Source organism: Poromitra crassiceps, assembly GCF_964638095.1.
Source record: "Poromitra crassiceps genome assembly, chromosome: 3".
Taxonomy (NCBI): Eukaryota; Metazoa; Chordata; class Actinopteri; order Beryciformes; family Melamphaidae; genus Poromitra; species Poromitra crassiceps.
The window spans coordinates 37,959,613-37,982,536 of record NC_139625.1 but is presented as its reverse complement, the minus strand read 5'-3'; the positions used below and the strand labels follow the sequence as shown (position 1 = coordinate 37,982,536).

Genomic DNA, 22,924 nt, shown 5'->3' with positions numbered 1-22,924 from the left:
CGGCCTACAGTCTAGTTGCTGGAATCGCTTTGAGTCTGTACTTCAAACGGCTGGTGTGTGGTCTCGCAGTCTGGCCGAATCGTCTAGTGTGTGCGTTCAAGCGATTTTAATGTTAAAATCTGATGAAATTGTCCTTATGTCTGTGGTCTCTCATGTTTTTAAAATCGGTTAAGATTTGAAAATCCTCTAGTGTGTAGGCAGCTTTACTTAGAAACACGTTACTGTAATTAGTTACTTTTTCAGTAACGAAGTAATATAAGGCGTTACAATTTCCAAAACAGTAATTATATTACAGTTACTAATCCAAGTAACGCTGCGTTACTGCGTTAGATCATTGCCTGCCAGAATGCAATGTTTTCTATGTAAAAAGAGAAGAAAAGAAAAAGTAATCCTCATGGACTCAGGTAGACCTGTCGCGCCGCACATACGTCATGACGTATCAGCGTGACAGGTCAGAGAGTGTGGTTACTTCAAAACAAACTGAAGCAGCATGATGGAGGCTGAAGCCAGGAGAAGAGAAATACGTGTTCAAAAGCTGGAGGTATTCATGCCATTATTTTGAGTTTGTCTCGGTCAAAGAGGCAAAGAACATTATTGTCCTTTGTAAACTATGTGCGAGCAGCTTGGCAGATGCTACCTATTTGCACTGTTGACTCGCCCTCATATCGATGCATCACAGAGAAAATAGCCACAAAGAACAATGTCAAGCTGCCACAGAGAAAGACGTTTGCTGGCTACCCGGGCTCGTGGACAGATATTTATATAATTGGGGTCATTTTTGGTGTGATAATCAGAATGTTATAACATTGTAACCTTAAAACCTCTTTTCATAAGACTGAACAGACAACATGGTTATAGTTTAGATGAACAGGCAGCCAACTTAGTAAGAAAATGTCGGGTTCGGGCCGGCTCGGGCCCATAAATGCAGCCAATGGGATGGGCCGGGCCGGGCTCAGACAGACCGGGCTTGGCTCGGGTCGGGCTTGTTTTTTTTGGGCCCGATCTAAACTCGACAGTGGATACCAGGTTGTGTGAGGCAGCACAGATCTAAACTCGACAGTGGATACCAGGTTGTGTGAGGCAGCACAGATCTAAACTCGACAGTGGATACCAGGTTGTGTGAGGCAGCACAGATCTAAACTCGACAGTGGATACCAGGTTGTGTGAGGCAGCACAGAGTCACATCAGAGGATTTCTTTGGAAGTTCCTCCCTGCTCTCAGCTACATTAACCATTACATTAATTATAATCTCTCCCAAACCAGACACAGACAATAAAAATAACTTTAATTTAACAGAACGGTAAAAACAACCCAGGAGAAAACGACCAAATTAGTCGACAGGACCCAGCCACTTTAGTTTAAAGCTACATTCCCAACTCCCAATCTGTTTATTTCATTTTATATTTTAGCCATTTACACTGAAAAATATCCATAACAAGTTATTTACTCTATTATTAAGACCTAACATTTAAGATAATAAGACAGATCATTTTGCTTGTTTCCAATGCCAATCAAGTTGTTTCAGGCATTTTCTAGTGTGACTTTTTTGTGTGTGCAAACAAATAATAGTACAAATAAGTCAAACAAATAATCTGTGCATTAACAGTACAAATAAGTCAAAGACATAGACAAAACAGACTTATACAAAACAAGCATACTGTATATAAGACATAGAAAAGCAGAGACAGGGTGTGTGGTCTGTCCGGCAGACCTTAGATGCAGTGATCTGCCTTTTTCTCACTTGTTTCAAGATACCCACACTGGTTTCTAGAAAATTCACAAGTGCTATTATCTCACCTGTTTATTATCTCACCACATTGGCGGATTCTTTTCTCTTATTTTAAGAAAAATAAGATTCTGAAGCTTGAATTTCAGACGCGGATGTTTTTTTGCAGTGCAGCTGTCGGCCTCTTACCAAGACAGGGTACCTACCTGTGAGCAGAGGTCCTGGGGCTTGGCCCCCAGGCCGTGGGGCATCTCCCGGCAGCGTGTGGACAGGTTGAGGATGGCGGTGGCGGCCATGTGCGCCGCCTCCATGTCGTGGGAGTAGTCGAAGCTGCTCTTGCTGCAGGTGCTGCTGGCACTGCTGCCCCCCCCTCCGCCGCCTCCCCCCGGCATCCCTCCCCCGAGCCCACAGCTCAGGCTGCTGTTGCTGCTGCTGGGGGCGTAGGTGCTGGTGGTGCTGCTGGCTGAGCTGGAGTTCTTGCAGTAACGTTTGGCTGCGGGATGCATGGGAGAGAATTTAGGGGTGCTCTCAAACGGCCGTACAATTCATATAGATCATTATCGTATGCCGTGCAGTGATGTAGGGGTGAATAATAAGGTGGGTAATGTCAGTTGGATAGTACTTACTATGATGTATTTTGTGAATTTACTTGAAAACGATTTATAAAAATGTGCAGAAACCCTATTCCACAAATAGAAAGGTAAACAGAGTTTAGGTACCCCCACTACATTCCTGATTAAATGTTTTTGCATGGATTGCAAGAATTTTGAAAGATACAGAAACCTAATCACACACACAAAAATCTATGAAGGAAGTGAGGATGAACGATATGTCCAAACTTAATTTAGGGTTAAATGGACATTGCAAGATTTTTGAAAGTAACTAATTTACCTATTCCATCCACATTTTTCTGGACTTGTTTGACAAAGCTTCCGAGAAAAAAGAGGATTTTCAGGCCCAGTTTTACATTTGACACATTTGTGTCCAAATTCTTCATTTTAGTTAACGCTCTCTCATCCAGTGACAATAAGTAGAACAGTGGAAAAGCATAATTCTGAGATCACATGACATTACAAACAGCCGGTGCCTTGGTATCAGCTTAAAATAAATACTCCTGTGATCCTAGAATGATCATGCATGATTTAAAAAAAGTTGCATGTAAGGGAATATGAGCTTCTTCTTTTTTTTTTTAGCTCTATGAGATTCTTTTACTAAATCTTCTCAAAATCGCGTGTGTACAAAAAGTGTGTACCCACCCTTCAATAACAATTAACACACCAACTTCAATCATGGGAGTAAATGGAAAAAAAGTCTTGTAATGTTTGTGTAAAATCATTTTACTAACATGAGAGTGGGGATGGAAAATGTGGGAAATGGTGTATGGAAAGGTGCCTAAAATAAATGTGGCCTACTGCATTGAATGATTATGACTTTTTTATTATTATCCTACTGTAAAATGAAAACGAGTTCAGTAGCCTACCGTCATATCCTTTGGGTGAGGTGTCCCGCTGCCCGTGGACTTTGGGTGCGATGGCCCGTTTCCCGTACACTTGGTGGCTGTTGCTACCGTCGAAGGCGCTGTAGTCAAAGCTGGTCTTGGAGTACTTCTCCAGCTCCTTGGCCAGGTTGGAGCGTGGTGTGCTGGTGGAAATATTGTTCTTGTAACCATACTGTGGATACTCCAGTTGTTTGACAAAGCACATAGGCCTGGAAAATAAATGACGAGGGGGTGGAGGTTGGACTGAGGCACTCAACATTGCCCAGGAGAAGGATAGGGAATGTGGGGTTTGGTTAAAAAAAATGGGCAGATGCAAGGGAAGAGGCAGATAGGTATGTGGCAACATGAAATAAAAGTGTCCATGGTTCTTTGGAGACAGTATGGAGATGGATGTTGGAGGATTGAAGTTGAGTTTTGGGGTGTTTTGGGGTACAGGGCTTCCCATTTGTGTGCAATAGCATAGCTGTTTCGCTCCTCTTATTTTGCAGAGCATAACCCTGATAAAAATGTTTTTCACGCCTAGTCAATAAAAACAGACAAAATTTAATTTCCGCATTCCCTTTATTACGCTTACGTACTTTTGATATGCTTTCATCATTTGATATGCTTTTATAGTCGCAATCTAAGACCAGCAAGAAATGAAATGTAAGAGCCTGCGCTGTTGATGCTCAGTTAGATATAAATATAAAATCCACAATTGCTTATGACTTTTCATCATAGCATTTTCATGAGTATCAAAGAAACCCTCATTCAAACAGCTACGCCTTAACTATGATAAACAAGGCCAATTTTGTTAAAATCCAATAAAGCATTTTGCCTTCATAAGTAAACACATAAACGAACATGCAGTCTCTTGAGAAAGTATTCTCGGGAGACAAGAGAATATAAGCATACAACAAACAGAGGAGCATTAAATTCTCATCTTTACAAAATGCAGGGGGGAAACGTGCAAAAGCCATCATTCCAACATGACTTGATAACACTGCTCTTGCTGTAAAGTGCAGTTAACAAACAGTGGGCGCAATGGAAGGCTGCAACAGCTTCCATGTTAGATTCAGATGCCCTCATCGCAAAATCCACCTTCCAAGTTGGCATGCCCTTTCAGCCGGTGACCCCTTAACCCACCATCTTACATCTTGTTCAGTTCTTGTGACTCTAGACCAGGTGTGGGCAATTAAGAGTGTGGCCCGTGCTGGAATTGCACACTCACACACACACACACACACAAAATGTACAGTGCACCTGAACGCAACATGCAAGATACCCGCTGAATAAGTGTCCAAATGTTCATGTCATTCTGGCCAATATTCCACTTCTGTTATAACATTTCAGTCTGGAATATGGAATATCTTTCAATAATCTTTATGACTAAAAGGCTAAAAGTAATCTCATGTGTAAGAAATGACTGAAAAATGTAAATAATTAACTCGTTGATTTTGGATTTATTCAGCTTCAAGAGTGCATTTTTGTTCGTGTGACCCTCAACACAGGCTTTGAGACCCCGGGCCACTTACTGATTATGCTTAAATTAACCCACTCATACTGGTTTATTTCAAGAAAAAAAAATTTGGCTAGTGGAAATTCTAACTGGCTGGTAACTTTAAAATCTAGCAGCCATATTGGCACGTGGTCAAAAAAGTTAATTTCAAGCCCTGCAGGGAGAGCAGGGGGGTCCTCTCGCCATTCCGAAGTGTCGGCATTCCGATCATTGACTTCTACGGTTTCGGAGAGGCGGCCCTTTTTATCTCCAAAAAAGGTTTCGCCATTGCGAAAGATATTAGGTCCGCCTTTCCGACATAGCATCTTGAGTTATTTAGCCTACAGGGGTGGGAGAGGTTAGGGTTAGGTTCTGTGGGAGGTTAGGTTTAGGCGTGGGGGGTGGGAGAGGTTAGGTTTAGGGTTAGGGTATGCAGGAGGTTAGGTTTAGGCATGGGGGGTGGGAGAGGTTAGGTTTAGACATGGGGGCTGGGAGAGGTTAGCTCCAGCCAGTCCCCCGGGTTAGGGTTAGGGTTCTTTCGCAATGGCGAGACAGATCTCCATTCCAACAATTTTGTCGGAATGCCGGTATTTCGGAGTGCCGACATTTCGGAATGCCGGGGTGTCCCCGAGAGCAGGTGGTGACATAGGAGTGAGTGAGAAAAGGATCAAATATTGGTGGTTAAGACTGAATAATGACATCACAACTGTTAATTTAAAATGAGTTATTCCTCTAAACCTGGCTTCAAATGCCCAAAATTTTTCACGCCGGCGCCGTTCGGCCCCCAGCCCTCAGCAAAATCTGGCCCTCTGGTAGCAAGGATTTTTTTTTGTGGCCCTCTCTATCATCAAAGTTACCCATCCCTGCTCTAGACACAGATGGATACCGATAAGCCATCAATGGTTGGGGACCTACAAGTGTCTGTGTAATATGCTTTCCATACAGTAACCTGGTTTTAGCTAGGAGCATGTTATAATACGGGGTGTGGATGAGAGTAAAGAGTGAATACTACCTTAACACCCGATCGGAGGCCTGGTTAGACTTGGGGCCGTCGCAGCTCTGGTGCTTCTCCTGGGCTTTGGCCAGCTTCTCGGCGGCAGCGATGGGACATCCTGACAGACTGAAACGACAGAGACTTGAGTGGCACGGTCGCACGTGGATCTGAGACATGCTCTTTTTTTTGGATAAGTCAACACGTTACACTGAACGCACATTCTGTAAAACGGTTGGCTTGTTAGAGCGCTTGTCAGCCCGGTCTGTCTGGCTGACTGCAGCTATTGCGCATCTGTCTGTCAGCCAATCAGTCCCGAGATTTGCCTGTTTGACAAAGTCTACCTGTCTGTGGTTTAGCAAGTCGCTGGTTAAAATGTAAAATCGTTCATTTTCATATAGCACTTTGAATAAGAACACTGTTGGCAACAGCTTGCACATTTCTGGTTGAGCGGCTTAAAATAATTCTCAGAATAGATGCTCCCATACGGACAAATGTGGGTATTTACATTCCCCTGCATCCTGCTTCCTTCACACACATGCCAGTGCACTCACACACATGCTGGGGTTGGAAACCGCTCTGTGTTGGAGAAGAATTTAGCACTGCAAAACTTCTTCCTGGCAACTAACTGACCAAATGTGACAAAAGTTCATGCCGTTATCCTTAACCCCTATTATTCTCCATCCATTCTGTCAACTGCCGTGTGTCAGGCCTGGGTGAAAAAAATTATCTTTGACAATGGCCTGAAGCTAGTACAGAGTTGTGTTCAGGAGCACCTGTCATCAGATGCGAGAGTGGAGTTTTATGGAGGTTTATATCAGCAAATCGCTAGTAAAAGTGAAAAGTCGATTGTGCGTGTGCGTGGTCATCTTGTCACATGGCACAGCGGGGACGCGCTCTGGTCCTCGCAGGTCCTCGCACCTCTCCTGTCACCCTGGCTGAGTGGCAGAAAGGTGCTAATGGCTGCCGCTATGCCCCGGCTCCCCGAGCATCTGCTGTGGGGTGACACTCCTCTTTCACTGTCATCTGCTGTGGGGTGACACTCCTCTTTCACTGTCATCTGCTGTGGGGTGACACTCCTCTTTCACTGTCACCTCGCCGCGTCCTGTCTGACAGCGCTGGCAGGAGAGTGTGCAGCTATTTCCAGTTCCCCCCCTCCAAACCCAAACCTGATAGATGCCTTTTTTCGCAGCGCGAGCTGATAAATGATTTATGCTGCGGGAGGTGTGAATTGCTGCATTCCTAATCGGCGACCTCACTTTAAAGCGGTGGCATTTGTGAAGCAGCCGAGCCACTTGACATTTCTCATCCAGGCCAACGTTTTAAGAAAGACTGTACTTATTGAGACACAAAGAATGACACCTGTGTGGAGTTCAAGAATACATAAACTATGAGATGAAATGGGGGGGAAATAGAACCAAGAACATTCGTTGAGGATGAAAAAAAATATATGTATTTAAAAGACCACACACCTCATACAATTATGGCCAAACAAAGTCCTAAAGTGAAGAAAAAAGTATGTGACATGGACAGTGCCTTCTGATGGCCAGACTGTCACTTACCTTCTGTGTGAGTTTCTGTTGCTATTGACGTGGCCGCGTCCCGTGCAGCCAGGCGTAGGACACTTAAGAACATTCTCATACATAGCCAGAACTTCATACAGACAGGAGATAGGAGTGAGAGACAGGGAAGGTTAGGAACCTCCTCACAATCACGCATGAGTTCTATTAGTGTGTGAGCAGCTTGGCATTATAAACATCATTAAGAAATGAGCCCACGCCAACCCAAATGACCTCTCCTTCATTTTAATGAACACTAGTCGGAAAGGGCAGGCGAGGTTTCCCACCATCTTGCTTCCACTTATCCAGCCCTTTCAAATTAGTATTCATGGAATAGGGACAGTCATGAATAAAAAAGAAGTCATTTGAGTAGAACAGGACAAAACCAGCAAGCCACAGAAATGGGAGGGGGGAGTTTTGGGCATGCAGAGAACAGAGCAGTCAACAGCTAGCAATCATGCAAAACACAATCCCTGAAATCAATGGAAAAACCAGACAGATGGACTACAGCTGCTTGATAGAGTGCGCTTTGTTATCATCCGCACGTTGTTCGGGTAGAGGAGTGCAGTCTTCAATACCATTTAGCATTAAAACAGTCCATAACTGTCTCGCATCCCTACGGCAAGCAGCCAATTAGATTAATGATCTATGGACGCGGGAGAGGACCCGTCGGAGTACCGCAGGCATGGGGCGCAGGGAAGGGTCGTCTCGACAGCGCTGGTGTGCAGGTTCAAAACCCCTCGGCATCAGCTTCATCATTATCACCCCCTTAAACTTTAACCCCTCGTCATCCTCCCTCCCTGACATACTAATTAGTGTTCAGTGCAGGTAATTGGACAAGGCGCACCACCTCAACATGCCAGGAGCCAATGCATTATGGATACCCCAGTTTTGCCCTGCCCTCCGGAAAGAGACAACTAGAATAGCTGGAAATTGCAGGGTTGGGCCTGATCCTTTGGGCACATATATATAGCTATACGGATGGTGAGAAAAAGAATAATACAAGAAACAGACAGGAGGCGATATGGTTCCAAATGCTTCAACAGAGTCCTACAATATTGTACTCCTGTGCGAAGGTAAATCACTTAAAGGACAAAAACAAAGATCCCCATGTGAGGCGATTAAATATTTGATATTCTACAGAAAAGAGATACAGTGAGCAAACACTAATGGGAATTAATGAATTTGAGATCTAATTTAATCGTCATTTTTCACATTTCCCTTAGGAACAGTCTTGGTGCACTGTGTGATTTCCAAATTAAATGAAGCCATTGCATTAATAATACATTGTCCACTCAGTACGGCAAATGTGTTAATAGGCGAGAGAGATTTTCCCATTGCTGAGTTTGCCCTGCAGGCACAGCATGTGTGACATAAACCCCCCCTTTACCTTTAAAGTGGTGAAGCCAGGAGTCTGTCTGCATGGGACTATTGACCACATATTGACAGGAGAAACCTGGTGGCTGGCCGCCCCGTGGCCGATAATGCATTTTTAAGTAGAGATCTATTGATACCTTATGCCAACCAAAGCAGGTCACCTTTCAACAGCATCAAGACTGTGATATGGGAAGAGTGGCCTGGTGTGTGTGTGTGTGTGTGTGTGTGTGTGTGTGTGTGTGTGTGTGTGTGTGTGTGTGTGTGTGTGTGTGTGTGTGTGTGTGTGTGTGTGTGTGTGTGTGTGTGTGTGTGTGTGTGTGTGTGTGTGTGTGTGTGTGTGTGTGTGTGTGTGTGTGTGTGTGTGTGTGTGTGTGTGTGTAGGACTGAAGATGGCTGTGCCACAAAGACCGGGGAGAGAACTTTTTGTGATCCAAAACGTCCTGTACAGTATTCATGATATCATTTCCCCCAAAAGTCAGCCCGATCAACACAAGTGAGGAACAAGAGAAGGAACACCGACATCACAGTCCTAAATCTCCAGTGACAATCAATTCAAGCCTATCCCAAAATCCATTTTGGGGCTTGATCCCGGTCAAGGTCAACCCCTCTGAACCAATCCAAATTTGTGGGAGATGAGCACACCTTTGGTTAGACACCATTGTGTGCATGGCGCCCCGCAGAACAAGAGCCATCTTTGACACTGCTGGTCTTTACAAGCCCAGCTTTTACGCTAACTAATTTATTTGCCATTATTGAAACCCTCTTATTTTGATTGCAGTCTGGGTCATGGCAGATCATAACTTGATTTTCATGCTGCGGGTAATGAAACGTGTAAAGGGGCTTTTATTGAGAAGTTTGCACAAGGTGAATGAGACTAAATAGCTGGGGTGAAATCTCTAAAGAGAAAATTCACTATTCATTCAAGGCTAATGTTTATTGCCACTTCAGTTGATCTGTGCCTTAGCGATATGATACTGCCCTTCTATTCAACAGAATTTAATTGAGCAAAGAATACAAATAAATGAATAGGGTTTATAGCATGGCTGCCCGAAGCAGGCCCAATGTTACCGAGGTCTGTGAGCATTAGTGAGCTTTGTGAAAAATGAAATCTTAAGACTCGATTAAGATTAAAAATGAACGACAAACTCTTGACTGAGATAGCAAACCGTGACATTTAAGTTAACCTTTTCTCATCTGATATACAGGCATTGTATACAGTAAACCAGTGGTTCCCAATGTGTGGATCGTTACCCCCAGAGGGGTCACAGGACACCACTGGGTGGGTCGCGAGATGATTTCCAGAATGTGTGACATTGGCCTAAAGAATATGTGAACTACAATTGTGTGAAATACAATTTAAAAACTATTAAAAAGAGCATGTATGTTTGTTTTGTTTACAAAATGCGCACCGTTTGAAGTTCAATCACCTCCGGGGATAGTGGGGCTCGCGAGATTCTGGGTCGGGGGCTGTAAAGTTTGGGAACCCTTGGTATAAACCATGCCATAAAAGGAGCATGCAGCCAATATATCCTCTACAATAATGAAACCAACAGCGGTGGGTGGGATTATCAGGCGCCCTCAATCACTGTCAGTCAATCCAATGGAAGAGTGAGTCGCATGCAGTCAGGTAAATCACTGATGAACGGCTGTTGACAATCCCACCAATCACCACATTGCCGCCATTTGCACATCAACAAGGCCTCATTTCCCGCCTCATCACCACGGCACACTAGGCAGGCAATCAGCAAGCAAGACCGTGGCCCCATGCAGAAGGTCACGACGGGCGTGCCGCTGCAGCCCCGCTGACCTCGCGCTGTACTCCCCCCCACAAACAGCGAGCGCGCAGCACACATAATGAGCCGTATCCAGACACAGCCACGGTCACACGGAGACATGCAGGATTCCTCCACATCTGAGGATAATGAAAGCCACAGGTGGGATAAATAAGGTAAACAGGTGCGTTAGCACGATGCTTACTTTCTGGTGGCACCCTGTCTTTGTGCGGACACCCGGACAGGCTCCGATGGTGGGGGTACAAGCCTGTCACGTGGCCCGTGCCGTCGCAGCCCGGCGTCGGACACCGACTTTCCTTCTTGTCTGCGCGCGAGGAATCTGTGTGCAGAAAGATGCATCAATACGACCAGAAGCATCATGCCCATTGAATCTGAGGGGGCAGTTGCCCCTTCAAAAAATCATTGCGGTCAGTAGAGCATCAATCCCCTTTTCAAACATGTGAAAATGAAATGCTGTTAGTTATTATAGGCATAGTTTGCATAGCAAGTTAGTTGGCTACTTGTACCATGCAGCTAAAGTTAGCATTGTAATGTTAGCCAGAGCTGTTATGGCAGTGAGCTGTTAGATTCTACCACCACTATCACATGTTATACTGTATTTAGCAAAACACTGAATTCAATTTGATGTCTCCAGGTCAAGATGCAGTTCTTTAAAATAATTTGCATTGTGGATAGTCTTTTTATGTGAATAACATTTTGGGTGAAGCAAGATTTAGCTATTTCAAGAAAAGTGGCAGCAGTGTAGAGGCTAGGGTAGAAGTGAGTGACTAAGCTAATCATAACCAGAAAAGCACAAATAACTGACCAAAATCTTGAAATAAATATACAGTATTTACCATAATGAGAAAAGGAATAAAATATTGGTGGTTAAAACTGAATAATGACATCACAGCAATCTAATCCTGGCTATAATGTTTACTTAAAATGATATATTCCTCTAAATCTGGCTTCAAATGGCCAACATTTTAGAAATAGCTGAATGGACTGATTGATAGATAAATCAATCAATCATGAGTGGATTCAGCACACTTTATCTGGGCAGATTGATTGAATCATTACAGATCTATTCAGAATTAGTATAGGTCACCACTGAAAATATTTAGCCGCCCTCAGAATTTTTGGCTTGCATGACACTCCTGAATACGACCGTACATGCAAACACAAGTCAGCCAGCCACAGACAGACAGACAGACAGACAGACAGACGCGCGCACGCACGCACACACGCACGCACGCAGGCGCACACACACACACACACACACACACACACACACACACACACACACACACACACACACACACACACACGCACACACACACACACACACACACACACACACACAGAGAAAGACTCAATCACTGGGTTGTTGCATTGAGTAGTACAACATGCATTACTATAGGTCCAGCACAAAGCTCCATGGCCTTGAAGAAATGTGATGCTCATTGTACATTGTATATGGTTACTATGACAACCATATAACGTCAGGGCAAGAACTTGCGACTAAAATAAGTCTTTCACAGATGTCAATGAGCTGCAAGGGAGTTTCTGAAAATATATATCGTGCTATTTGATGAGATAGGCTTTTACGATAAGAAAAAATATTTCACACCGCTATTTAAATCCATGGCACAGCTGTACAAGGAAGTAGCAGATGTTACAGAACACAAGATAAGTACTCTTTTCTTTTCAGATTTTGCACATCAGTCCCTCCGGCCGGGATTTCCTGCACTTTTTCAATTACTATTGTAACCAAGAACACTTGACTTTGAAGTGGCTTTTTGAAAATGCCCAAGCCAATTTGTATTACTATATGTTTATTCGAAGGAATAATGGCAAAAATAAAGAGTCAAAGGACAAAGATGCATTGATTTGCTTACTGACAAATCTTTTGCTCAGCATTAAACTCATACTATATCCAATCTACTCCACATTTGGCGGGTGTATTGCTAGTAATAAGAATACATCAACTTTGAATAAACAGGACAACACCTCTTGTGCCAGCTCAACAACATGTGTGCAGTTTTCCAGTTGATTCAATTAAGACTTTAATGATACTGCTCTTTGTTACAAAGAACTGATACATTCCCTACACAAGACACCATGCTGAATTGGCTGTGACACTGAAGCACTTAATCCAAGAAGCACAATCATGTACGTACAGTATATACATGCACCCATACACAGACACACAGATACCATGCACAAATACACATTAGGGCACACACACACACACACACACACACACACACACACACACACACACACACACACACACACACACACACACACACACACACACACACACACACACACACACACACACACACACACACACACACACACACACACACACACACACACACACACACACACACACACACACACACACACACACACACCGGATGAGATTGTCTTTCCCTTCCCAAAACTTGGTTCTCCTATTTCCTCAAAACCCTGATCAGATATGGTTACCACCAAAAAGCAATCATGCCAAGCCGTGCCAACTGGCATTGTTTCTCAAATGCAACCACCCACCTTCAAATCACTTTGCCTCAGAAACAAGGTCAAGGATTCCTCTTACAGTCAACATGCAATTACTCTTCTAGAATGATACAGCAACTGGATTTGACAGCGTATCCCATTCACGTGAACATTGGGAAAATTGCAGAAGGCAATAGCATATAATATCTATCATAGTTGAGAGCTATGGGATGTGAGTGATGTAGCGGATTGTACAACCAATTTGGAGGCATTTTGAGTGACAGCAACCCTTATCAGGGAGCTAGTAGCTAGTCGTAATTAAAATGTGATGGGCTTCTGTAACTTGGTACCTCTACCTCAGGCATTTAGTGATGAAGCAAAATAAACTCAGGGGTTGCGTAGGAGGAGAGAGGAGAATCGCCAAGGGAATGGGGAAGGAGGGCTGGAATAAGGCCAGACGTGAGAGATGACACAGAGCACTCTTACATTTACAAGTGAGTCACCAGATGAGATCTCATGTCTAGAGTAGCAGGACATCATTCACAAGATAGAAACACCTCATTATCCTCTTTGGCCTTCATCTATCTATGTCATGTTAGGGCATATGAGATTGGTACAATATGGCTATGTCATGTCTGGCTCTTCTGTCTGGCACCACTGCGATAAATGCGGGGACATTTGTTTTTTTCATGTTGGCAAAGAACTAGGTCTAGATGGAGAATGTGTCTTTAAATAGTGGCTGGCTGCTTTGCGAGGCACAGTATTACACTGAATTGTGTGTTGGAAATAATCCTCCATTTCTACACGCATGCATGCACGGATACACATACATGATGCCTGCACATTCTGCCCGCCCCCATGGCAGAGAGTGCAGGCAGCCGAGTGGAAGGCGTATTAGAAAGCAGAGGATATTGATTGTGGCTGGGGACGCTCTGCGCTTTGCATAGCAAATGGCCCCCATTACCATACCATCTCTGGATAATTAATGTGCAGTCAGTGGGCCTGTCGTTCGTTATCGGTCATTCTGATACTGTTCAATTTCCATCTTAGCCTCCTCATGCTTCTCTTAGGGAGCTGGACCCTCCCCTGACCCCCGCCCCCCCTCCCACCCCTCTCCATGCTCTGTTTTATAAATAGGGAAAAATAGCCAGCACTCCAATGTCCTTTTACTAGGAACTTTTATTAGTCCATCACAGCAACGCACAGTATCACACGGACGCGTTTCGACGTTAAGCCGTCCTCAGCGTGTATCTCTGAGGACGGCTTAACGTCGAAACGCGTCCGTGTGATACTGTGCGTTGCTGTGATGGACTAATAAAAGTTCCTAGTAAAAGGACATTGGAGTGCTGGCTATTTTTCCCTATTTTGAACTTCTGTGAGCCTTGCACCCGGAAAACTGTACATTAGACGTTCATACCCTGTTTCAACTGTTTTATAAATCACACACAGGTCAACGAGTGTCTGCCACTATCTTTGCCAAGGGAAGATGTTATTGTGACGCAACTGTCTACCTGGTTCCCTACAGAATGGAACCTTCCCAAAGGCAGCAGGCCTCTGTCTTTGGTAGATTCCCTTCCCAAGTGCTTGTGCAGGTTTAAAAATAGGCAGCTTTACCCCGAGCTGCATCGCAGGGATGAGATTTGTGGTCCTAACAGGCCGTGCAGATTGCCATTACTTATGCCTGACAAGCCTACCCTCTGATGTTTCCATGCTGGCCTATTTTAACAACATAAGCTGCTGCTGCCGCTCCCGCTGCTGCCGAGATGCGAATATCCAAATTGGCTGAAAAAAGCTTGTCCTGGGGTTATAGTGAGCTTCCCAGAATGCACCTGGGCTGTCTAGTCTCCAATACAGGATAGAGATACAGAGCCATACGCAACAGACACACATTTTACCTGAGCTAGTTAAATGAGGTAAACATGTCTGCTGTGTAGGTATGGTCCCTAATGCGTATTTACGTATAATGTCTAAACTGTACAGCTTCCAGTAAGGTTAACGTACATCTGAGCCCACCTGGATTAAAAAAAAACACCCACCTTTATGGTAGAAGGGCTTCTTCATACCATCGGGTAACCGGGCTTTACGCTCGACACTGTAGCCGTGCCGCGGGCCATGGTCGTCGTGGCTGTACCTCACTCCATCTCTCCTGGCGGCCTCGGCGGCCATTTTGTCCCGCATGGCTTTTGCGCGTTCCGACTCCAATGCGATGGCTTTCTCCAACAGGGACAGGTTTCCCTTTGTCATGTCAAACACCTCCTCCGAGCGGTCAGACGTCACCGAGGTGGTGTCCTCGTCAAAGTCCCGGTGGTGGCTGTGATATCGTTCGTCCTGCGCGCAGCTGGAGAAGGCCTTGGAACGTGGGCTCAGCTGCTCCTCTAGTTTCATGAGGTTGACCATGTCTGAATAATTCCTATCGAGTGTCCGCCTTTCCTCCTGGCTCTGGTGGAGGTCCTCGTAGCCCGGATGGTGGGACAGCTGATGGATGTCCCCGCCTGAAAAATGATTTTGCTGGGGAAGCCCGGTCCGGTCGGTGGACTTGGTTTCGCTTAGTTTCCGGGCCAGGTCGAAGCACTGGTTCCGTAGACACTCCAGACTGCTCAGGCACACTTCCTCGTCGCTGTCTTCTATTTGTCCGTTGCTGGTGGTCTTAATTTGTCCGTTACCGCCGTGTGGATTTGCCCCATTGCGGACACAGTCGTTCCCCGCCCCATTCTCAGCCATACCATCCTCATAGTCCTGTCCGTCCAAGTTGTCGGACAACAGCGCCCCGTGCCCTTGTGCCAACAATTTGAGGGAGTCCACTGTCTCCCGAACCACATCGCTGTCCACATCCAGACTGAGATCGCCCTTCTGTGTCTCATCGCCCTCTTCATATTCCTCATATTCATCGTACTCTTCTTCCTCTTCCTCTTCATCGTCCTCTTCTTCCTCATCTTCCTCTTCTTCCTCGGCACTGTTGGACGAGTTGCTGTTCATCTCGGACTCGGTCATGGCGCGGTAGGCAGCGTCCTCTGCGATCTTGCCCAGGTTGAGCAGGGACTTGGCCACGAGTTCGTCGTAGTTCTCGTACTCTTCGTTGTTGTTGTCATCCTTCTCCGCCATCGGGCCGGATTTGTGATTGCTGCTACCACCGCCCTCGCCACTCTCGCCACTGCTCATCAGATCGTCCTCTGTCAGGGAAAAAAAGAACAAACATCTTGTAATTTCATTTCCGTCATTCTATTTTACTGCTAAATCAGATTTCTGGGCTTGGTCCATCTAAATTGGATAAAGAACTCTTTGCTTCCCCTAATAATTTACTTTGAGAGTCTTAACAGCAGCTTGTGGACTAAATTGTGAATCAGCACAGGATGTTAAATATAGTGGTTTGGGGTCGTTCCAGAGAAAGAAGCTTTGGTAAAATGAGAAATTAAACCAAGGACTATATCTTTGGCAACCTTTCTTCTTATCCTAAATCTTGGAATTCATTATATACTATATTTATATAAAAAAACACTTTATGACTTAAAATATTACAGAGGAACTGAGAAAAAACACCGTCGACAGGAAACCTTTGAACTGCATGTTTTACACTGTACAGTATGGAGTCTAAAAACTAAGATAATATGGTGTTCCATTGGCAACAAGATGAACCCCTGTCAGTCGCTAGCCGCTATCCATCGTTTCTTTGCAAAGTATTTTTTTTGTATTCAATCAACATTATCTTCAGAATTCTTTTCACTGCGTAAATGATTCTGACAGGCTGCAAAGGTTACTGAACCTCTTCTCTCAGTAACTTCAAGCACTCACTCTCCGGAGTACTTCCAATCCCTCCTTTTACTGTACATGTCCGCCTTGAACCGCCAAGAGCGCATCGCTCACATTGGCCTCACATTTTGCAACTTAGGTTCCTGCAGAGAAAAGGAACCCATAGTCCCACACACAGAAATAATACATGTGACTTTGATGTCTGGAGGGAGTGAGAACATCACCTGACAAAACACTACGGAGGTGTCATAGTCTGTGATGAAATATTAATTAGCACCAGGTTCAAAGGCTTGTGTGTAATCACAGTATACACATGACTGCAAACTGCAAACCATTTCTGTAGGATCAAAGTATACGGGAAACTCACATGAACATGCATACAGTACACAAACACATGTTAATGGTAACAACACAGTTGGGAAAAAAGGCTTACATTCTACATAGATTGCACAAACCTAGATACACACGTGTGTGTGTGTGCGCACACTCACACACATGTGCGCACGCACACGCGCACACACACTCCAATCTAATGAGCGCAACACAACATTGACACTTAGGGTGAGGGCTTTAGACTGGGGAGAGAGAGCAGTCACGAATGACCAGACACATATTTTGACAGCGGAAGGCTTCTTACAGCAACCTACTGCACCAGGGGGTTAATTTTTGATGGTATGAAACATGGCACAGGAAAGCAATTTGAAGAGCAATCAGGGTACACAAAGGGGATATGGAAGCGAAACAGATTGAGGAGCGAACAGAGAGACTGCCCTGCCCTGAATTGGCTTTGGGCTTTGGATTAGCTACAGCAATGTGCATGCGACTGAGAAACACCGAGAAGCTCCTCACAATGCCACCTCTATTACATTTACCAGATTGGGATCTGCCTAGCTACCATCAGGCACCTCTGACTTGGGGCATATGACTGAGGGAAATGGTTACGATGCATATGGAAAGACTTACATTTCATATGAAAAATAGCACAGATTAAAACATGGTCCTCATATTTCAAGAAGGCAGAACAACCAAATGACTATTAAGCGCAATGCTGAGGAGAAGTTGGAGAACTCTTCAAGAAGCCGAATGGCTCCCAGTGACACCAATCTGCACTGTGGCCTGCCAGTAGCACTTATTGAAGGTGAATGGTAATAAGCTACTGCCCACAGGAAACACTGGCAGGCTGTTGACATGCTGAGGAGATGGAGGCAACAGTGTTCCGGCTGTGGCTTTGACTGCAGACTAATGAACGACGGTCTGCGGAGACGTTCTCACATGTCGACAAGGAAGTAAGAGCATGGCGGCTGAGACGCCACATCAACACTTAGGGAGGCTAGAGCTACACGCCAAACAGGGTTAACACACTGCTCTCTCCAAGCTTCACTCTTAATTGGACATGAAGGCACTGTCAGGTCCAATCGCAATGCGGGGGCGCAAAGCAGAATCTGTTGCAGAGAAACCTGCCAAATTTGGTGTGGCACGTGGATGGAGGAAGAAGACATAACATATGGAGCAGGAGTTTCTCAAATGCCTCAGGTCCCAAAACTGGCATTTTCACATCATGTCTTGACAAAGGCCATGATTAAGGCAGTGGCTAGATAGCTAAGAGTTCAATTTTTCCTAAAAATACAATTTTTGTCAAGGGACAGGACAAGATTTTTTTGTTGAGACAAATAATTTGTTAGTTCTACTGTACTGTATAATAATATCTGTTGTGCTTTTTTGAGAAACTATCCCACAACTTCTGTAACATCCAAAATACTGTAATAATCATACTTTGACTTTTAGCAAGCATGATTGGATTCCTTTTAAGATTTTTAACTGAGCTCAGCTTTCCCACTATTTGTTGATTTGATTTAGAACTGTCCTACTGTAATAAATAAATAAATAAATAAATAAATAAATAAATAAATAAATAAATAAATAAATAAATAAATAAATGTTCTAAAAATACAGAGCTTCTAAATATTAAGAGGACAGATAATGGATGGGTGTTCCCAAGAGAAGAGTCTGGTGCCAATGTGCCTCTCTTCCGAGTGGGTTTGATCTAGCACTAAAAATTCTGTTTCAGGTACAGTAGCCAGTCATACCGATGGTTTTGAGAAAAAGCACATGCACAAATAAAACAGTGTATGTAAATAAATAAATAGGCTGCACATAAATCAAACAGGATCAAAGGAATAACCAATCACTGGTGGAATAATAGTTAGGCATGCACCGATCCACATTTTTTCACTTCCGATCGGATTCCGATACCTGAATTTGGATATTTGCCGATACCGATATTATGCCGATACCAATTCTTGAATATACAGTATTTGGCCAATTAAAGATTTTTTTAAAAATATACCTTGCAAAAAGCAGACAAAATTAAAAAAATATACAAGGCAAAGAAGGATACTATTATACATCGGCAAATTACTTGCCCTTCTGTGCGCTGGAATTGCAAAAAAGAAAAGAAAAAAAAAATCCCCCCGCCGATCCGATCCGTGAATTAGTGCCAATATCAGCACCCAATACCGATATTATACTATAATAATAGTTTTGACTCTGAAGAAGACGCAGTGCGCGTCGAAACGTCAGTTTTGTACCTTTATTAAATTTATTTAAGTGACTTTGTGTGCTCCAGCTCACTCATTGGGTTAGTCCTTTTGGAAGTGGCCCATTGACCTGTTTACACTATAATAATAGTCTTCGGCATGTAATGTCAGTGTTATTGATATCTTATCTCATTCTGGTGAAAAACACAATGGCAGAAACGATCAGCTTTTGAAAATCATCTCAAATCATCTCCTCCAGAACATTCCATTCAGCTGAGTGAAAATGGAAGCAAGAAACACTGATATACCATTAAATGTAATACGTGAAAATTATTTGTAAAAAAAAAAGTAGAGAAGGGATTTGAAAATCTAACAATAGTGAATGCAAAGCAGCTCTCTGGTGTGACGTATTTCTCGTTAATTAGCATGCATTGCAGTACATTCTCTAATATGCAATTAGCACAAGACAATCAGAAAGCTTCTCACCTTGCCCTTGACTCTGATCCCCTTCCTCCTCCTCGTCCCCGTCGTCATACTCCACCTCCTCTTCCTCCTCTTCCTCCTCCACCCTCTCCTCCTCCCCCTCTTCCTCCTCTTCTTGTTCCACCTCCACCTCCTCCTCCTCCTCCACCTCCCCCTCCCCTCTCTCCACCTCCCCTCTCTCCCCCTCCCCCTCCTGGTGTTCCATCTGCTCCTCGCTGTAGTCCACATAGCTCTCCTCTTCCTCTTCCTCCACTTCTCCCTCCTCCTCCTCTACCGCCCCTTCCTCCTCCTCCTCTTCCTCCCGGTCGTCCATGTCCTCTGTGCCATCCGTCTCATAGCACTCCTCCATGGTGGAGTTGTCCATGTCATCTAGATAGGCGTTCCTTTTGGGGGAAGGTTCCAGGGTCGGTCTCTCGAGGCTTTTTCTCTTCTTGGCCAGAGGGCAGCCGTACACACTGCAGAGGAGAGAGAAGAGGGGAAAGCCGCGTTAGCTGTTAGCTCCACCTGGCTAGCCACAAACTCTAATGCTAATTTGCAGTCTCAGGCCTCTGTGCTGCGGTGTCGGCCATAGTTTAGAAACTACATTTGGAGGCAAGCAGCACTAACAACGGCAGTGCAGGAGGCTCCCTCAGCCTCTCACTGCAGACAAAGCAATACCAAGGTTTGTTTATAGCAGCTGGCTGGAATAAAAAAATCAAACTTTATTTAGTGAACCTTAATTGCCTACATAATCATTAACTATTGAGCAATAAAAAGCTCCACTCCTTGAAAAAAAAAAACAATTACAGGGGGTAAAATGTGTAGTTTAGCAAAACGTTCCATTTATTTTCAGATACCATTTATATTCAGGCAATACCAATTTGAAAGAAAATCGCTGTGCATACTCCACAACACTGCAGATTGATATGCCCTTGCTCTGACGTCCGCCGAGTGCAGCAGAACGGGCCTCTTCTGGAATTGACTTTAAGGGGGAAGAGACAACCTGTGGTCTGATTAATTGAATCTTGCCAAGGCACCTCGGGTTTTGAATGTATTCTCTGGCTCCCCTTGGCAGCAGGGGGACAGATCCTAATCTGATAATCTGATAATCTGTGTATTCGCTCAGGCTATTGATCACAGCAGCTTAATCCATTTCACTCATCAAACCTCTGGGAGCCTGGAGCGGCTAGCTGGCCCCTGGTGTAAGCTTTGCGAGTATGTGCGTGAGTGTGAATTTAGAGTGTGCGTGAACGTGCATGTGTGTGCGTGTGCATGTGTGGGCCTACGCATCTGTGTGTGTGTACATGGCATGCTTGTGATGGCTTGTATGTATTGGTGCATGCCACCGTTTGGCACATTTGAACACGAGCACGCACACAGCCAGAATCGCGATGCGTTCCGGGCCGAGTGTTTTGGCCATCAAATAAAGCCTGTGTCCAGGCTGGAGTGTAAGAGAGCTAAACACGCTCTGGGCATGTTCACTCGGCTGTGAAATATCCATGCTCCCTATTTTTACAACCTCTGGATGTTTCCCTGCCTCGGACCTGCTTAGAGTTAGACCTGATGTGAATGATGTTTCCCTGCCTCGGACCTGCTTAGAGTTAGACCTGCTTAGAGTTAGACCTGATGTGAATGAATGTTTCCCTGCCTTGGACCTGCTTAGAGTTAGACCTGCTTAGAGTTACAACCTCTGGATGTTTCCCTGCCTCGGACCTGCTTAGAGTTAGACCTGCTTAGAGTTAGACCTGATGTGAATGTTTCCCTGCCTCGGACCTGCTTAGAGTTAGACCTGATGTGAATGAATGTTTCCCTGCCTCGGACCTGCTTAGAGTTAGACCTGCTTAGAGTTAGACCTGATGTGAATGTTTCCCTGCCTCGGACCTGCTTAGAGTTAGACCTGATGTGAATGTTTCCCTGCCTCGGACCTGCTTAGAGTTAGACCTGATGTGAATGAATGGCTGTGTAAGAGAAAGCGAGAGAGTAAGGAATCAGTCGCTGCTAGCGCTTTGGTGCTGCAGCAGTAGGGCTGCACGATAAATCATATTCTCATCGTCATCACGATATGAACATGTGCAATAAACACATCGCAAAGATTGCCTGAAACTCAATGAATAACCTAAAATCATTTTATTTACACGCATTCACAATCAGCATAAAGATAGTTTTGTCTTGTGTTGTAAATCCAGCACGCACCTTTCCCTTGCAGCGGTGCACTCCGCCAAAGCCCAAACACGCTGTGTGTCATTTCATCTTGAGTCGCTAACAGAGAGCCATGCTTGTGGGCATTAAAGGCTATTCAATGTTTGGGGTCTGTGTTAGCAGTATTAAAGCAGAAAGACATAGGAACTGTATAGCTGTATGCATACTTCAATATTTGTTCATTTATCGCAAGCAATATCATTATCGCGCAATATTGAACAATGTTATCGCACATTGCAAATTTTCCTCATATCTTGCAGGCATACAGTATGCGGCAGCTATAGAAAAGCCTCATCACAGTGGCTAGTTAATGACTGTCATTGTAGAACAGTGGCTTGCAGTGTTGGGAACCCATTTCTGTTCCCTCTCCCTCTGTGCTTTTTTTGAGTCGGTGTAACATGTCAGAGTGTCCCAGAGCTCTGCAATAACTCATCCATCATGCGCTCTCTCTCTCTCTCTCTCTCTCTCCCTCCCTCTCTCTCACTCTCTCTCTCCTCTCTCTCTCTCTCTCTCTCTCTCTCTCTCTCTCTCTCTCTCTCTCTCTCTCCCTCCCTCTCTCTCTCTCTCTCTCTCTCGCTCTCTCTCTCAGTCCCGGACGTCCATCAGTCAGTCAGCGTCCAGTCGGCTGGCAGGCTCAATCTCGCCCAGCCCAGGGATTCCTTAATGGTCTGACCCCCTGCGCCCCCCGCAACCAGGGGCCTCATTTCATTAATCTAAGCCCACATGGAAACTCATTCCCTGCCTGACAGCCAGACCTCTCCCCCCGGGCGGCGTGAGGGTCCGCGGGACGGCGAGGGAGGGGTGTGCTGCGGCACTGTGATCAATAGTGCTTGTGACCAAACATCTCAAAAGCACATTAAAATGCCACTCATCCCGGCTCCCGTTCCGGGGCCCTCTCCAAATAAATCAAGGGCCTGGTCCCAGCAGGTTAGCGGCTGCCAGGGCCGTCGGGCTGGGAGGAGAGGAGGAGAGGTGAGTGGGAGGAAGGAAGGAAGGAGAGGTGGGAGGGGTTGGAGAGAGGGAGAGAGAAGTGGTCTGGCAATGGCAGATAGAAATAGGGCCCTTTTCTCCCTCTTC

The 22,924-nt window shown here is 44.9% G+C and overlaps 1 protein-coding gene across 1 annotated transcript in view; it reads right to left on the bottom strand.

Moving 5' to 3' along the window:
- The window catches only part of myt1lb (myelin transcription factor 1-like, b), a gene marked incomplete at both ends in the record, with an annotated part of 93,942 nt that overhangs the window by 30,427 nt on the left and 40,591 nt on the right, over window positions 1–22,924 (bottom strand). Inside the window, 7 exons of the mRNA XM_083632403.1 lie at window positions 1,933–2,219; window positions 3,207–3,433; window positions 5,714–5,821; window positions 7,255–7,345; window positions 10,606–10,740; window positions 14,939–16,072; window positions 19,673–20,124. Of these exons, the coding sequence (XP_083488529.1) occupies window positions 1,933–2,219; window positions 3,207–3,433; window positions 5,714–5,821; window positions 7,255–7,345; window positions 10,606–10,740; window positions 14,939–16,072; window positions 19,673–20,124 (2,434 nt within the window). The remainder of the gene's footprint in view (window positions 1–1,932; window positions 2,220–3,206; window positions 3,434–5,713; window positions 5,822–7,254; window positions 7,346–10,605; window positions 10,741–14,938; window positions 16,073–19,672; window positions 20,125–22,924) is intronic.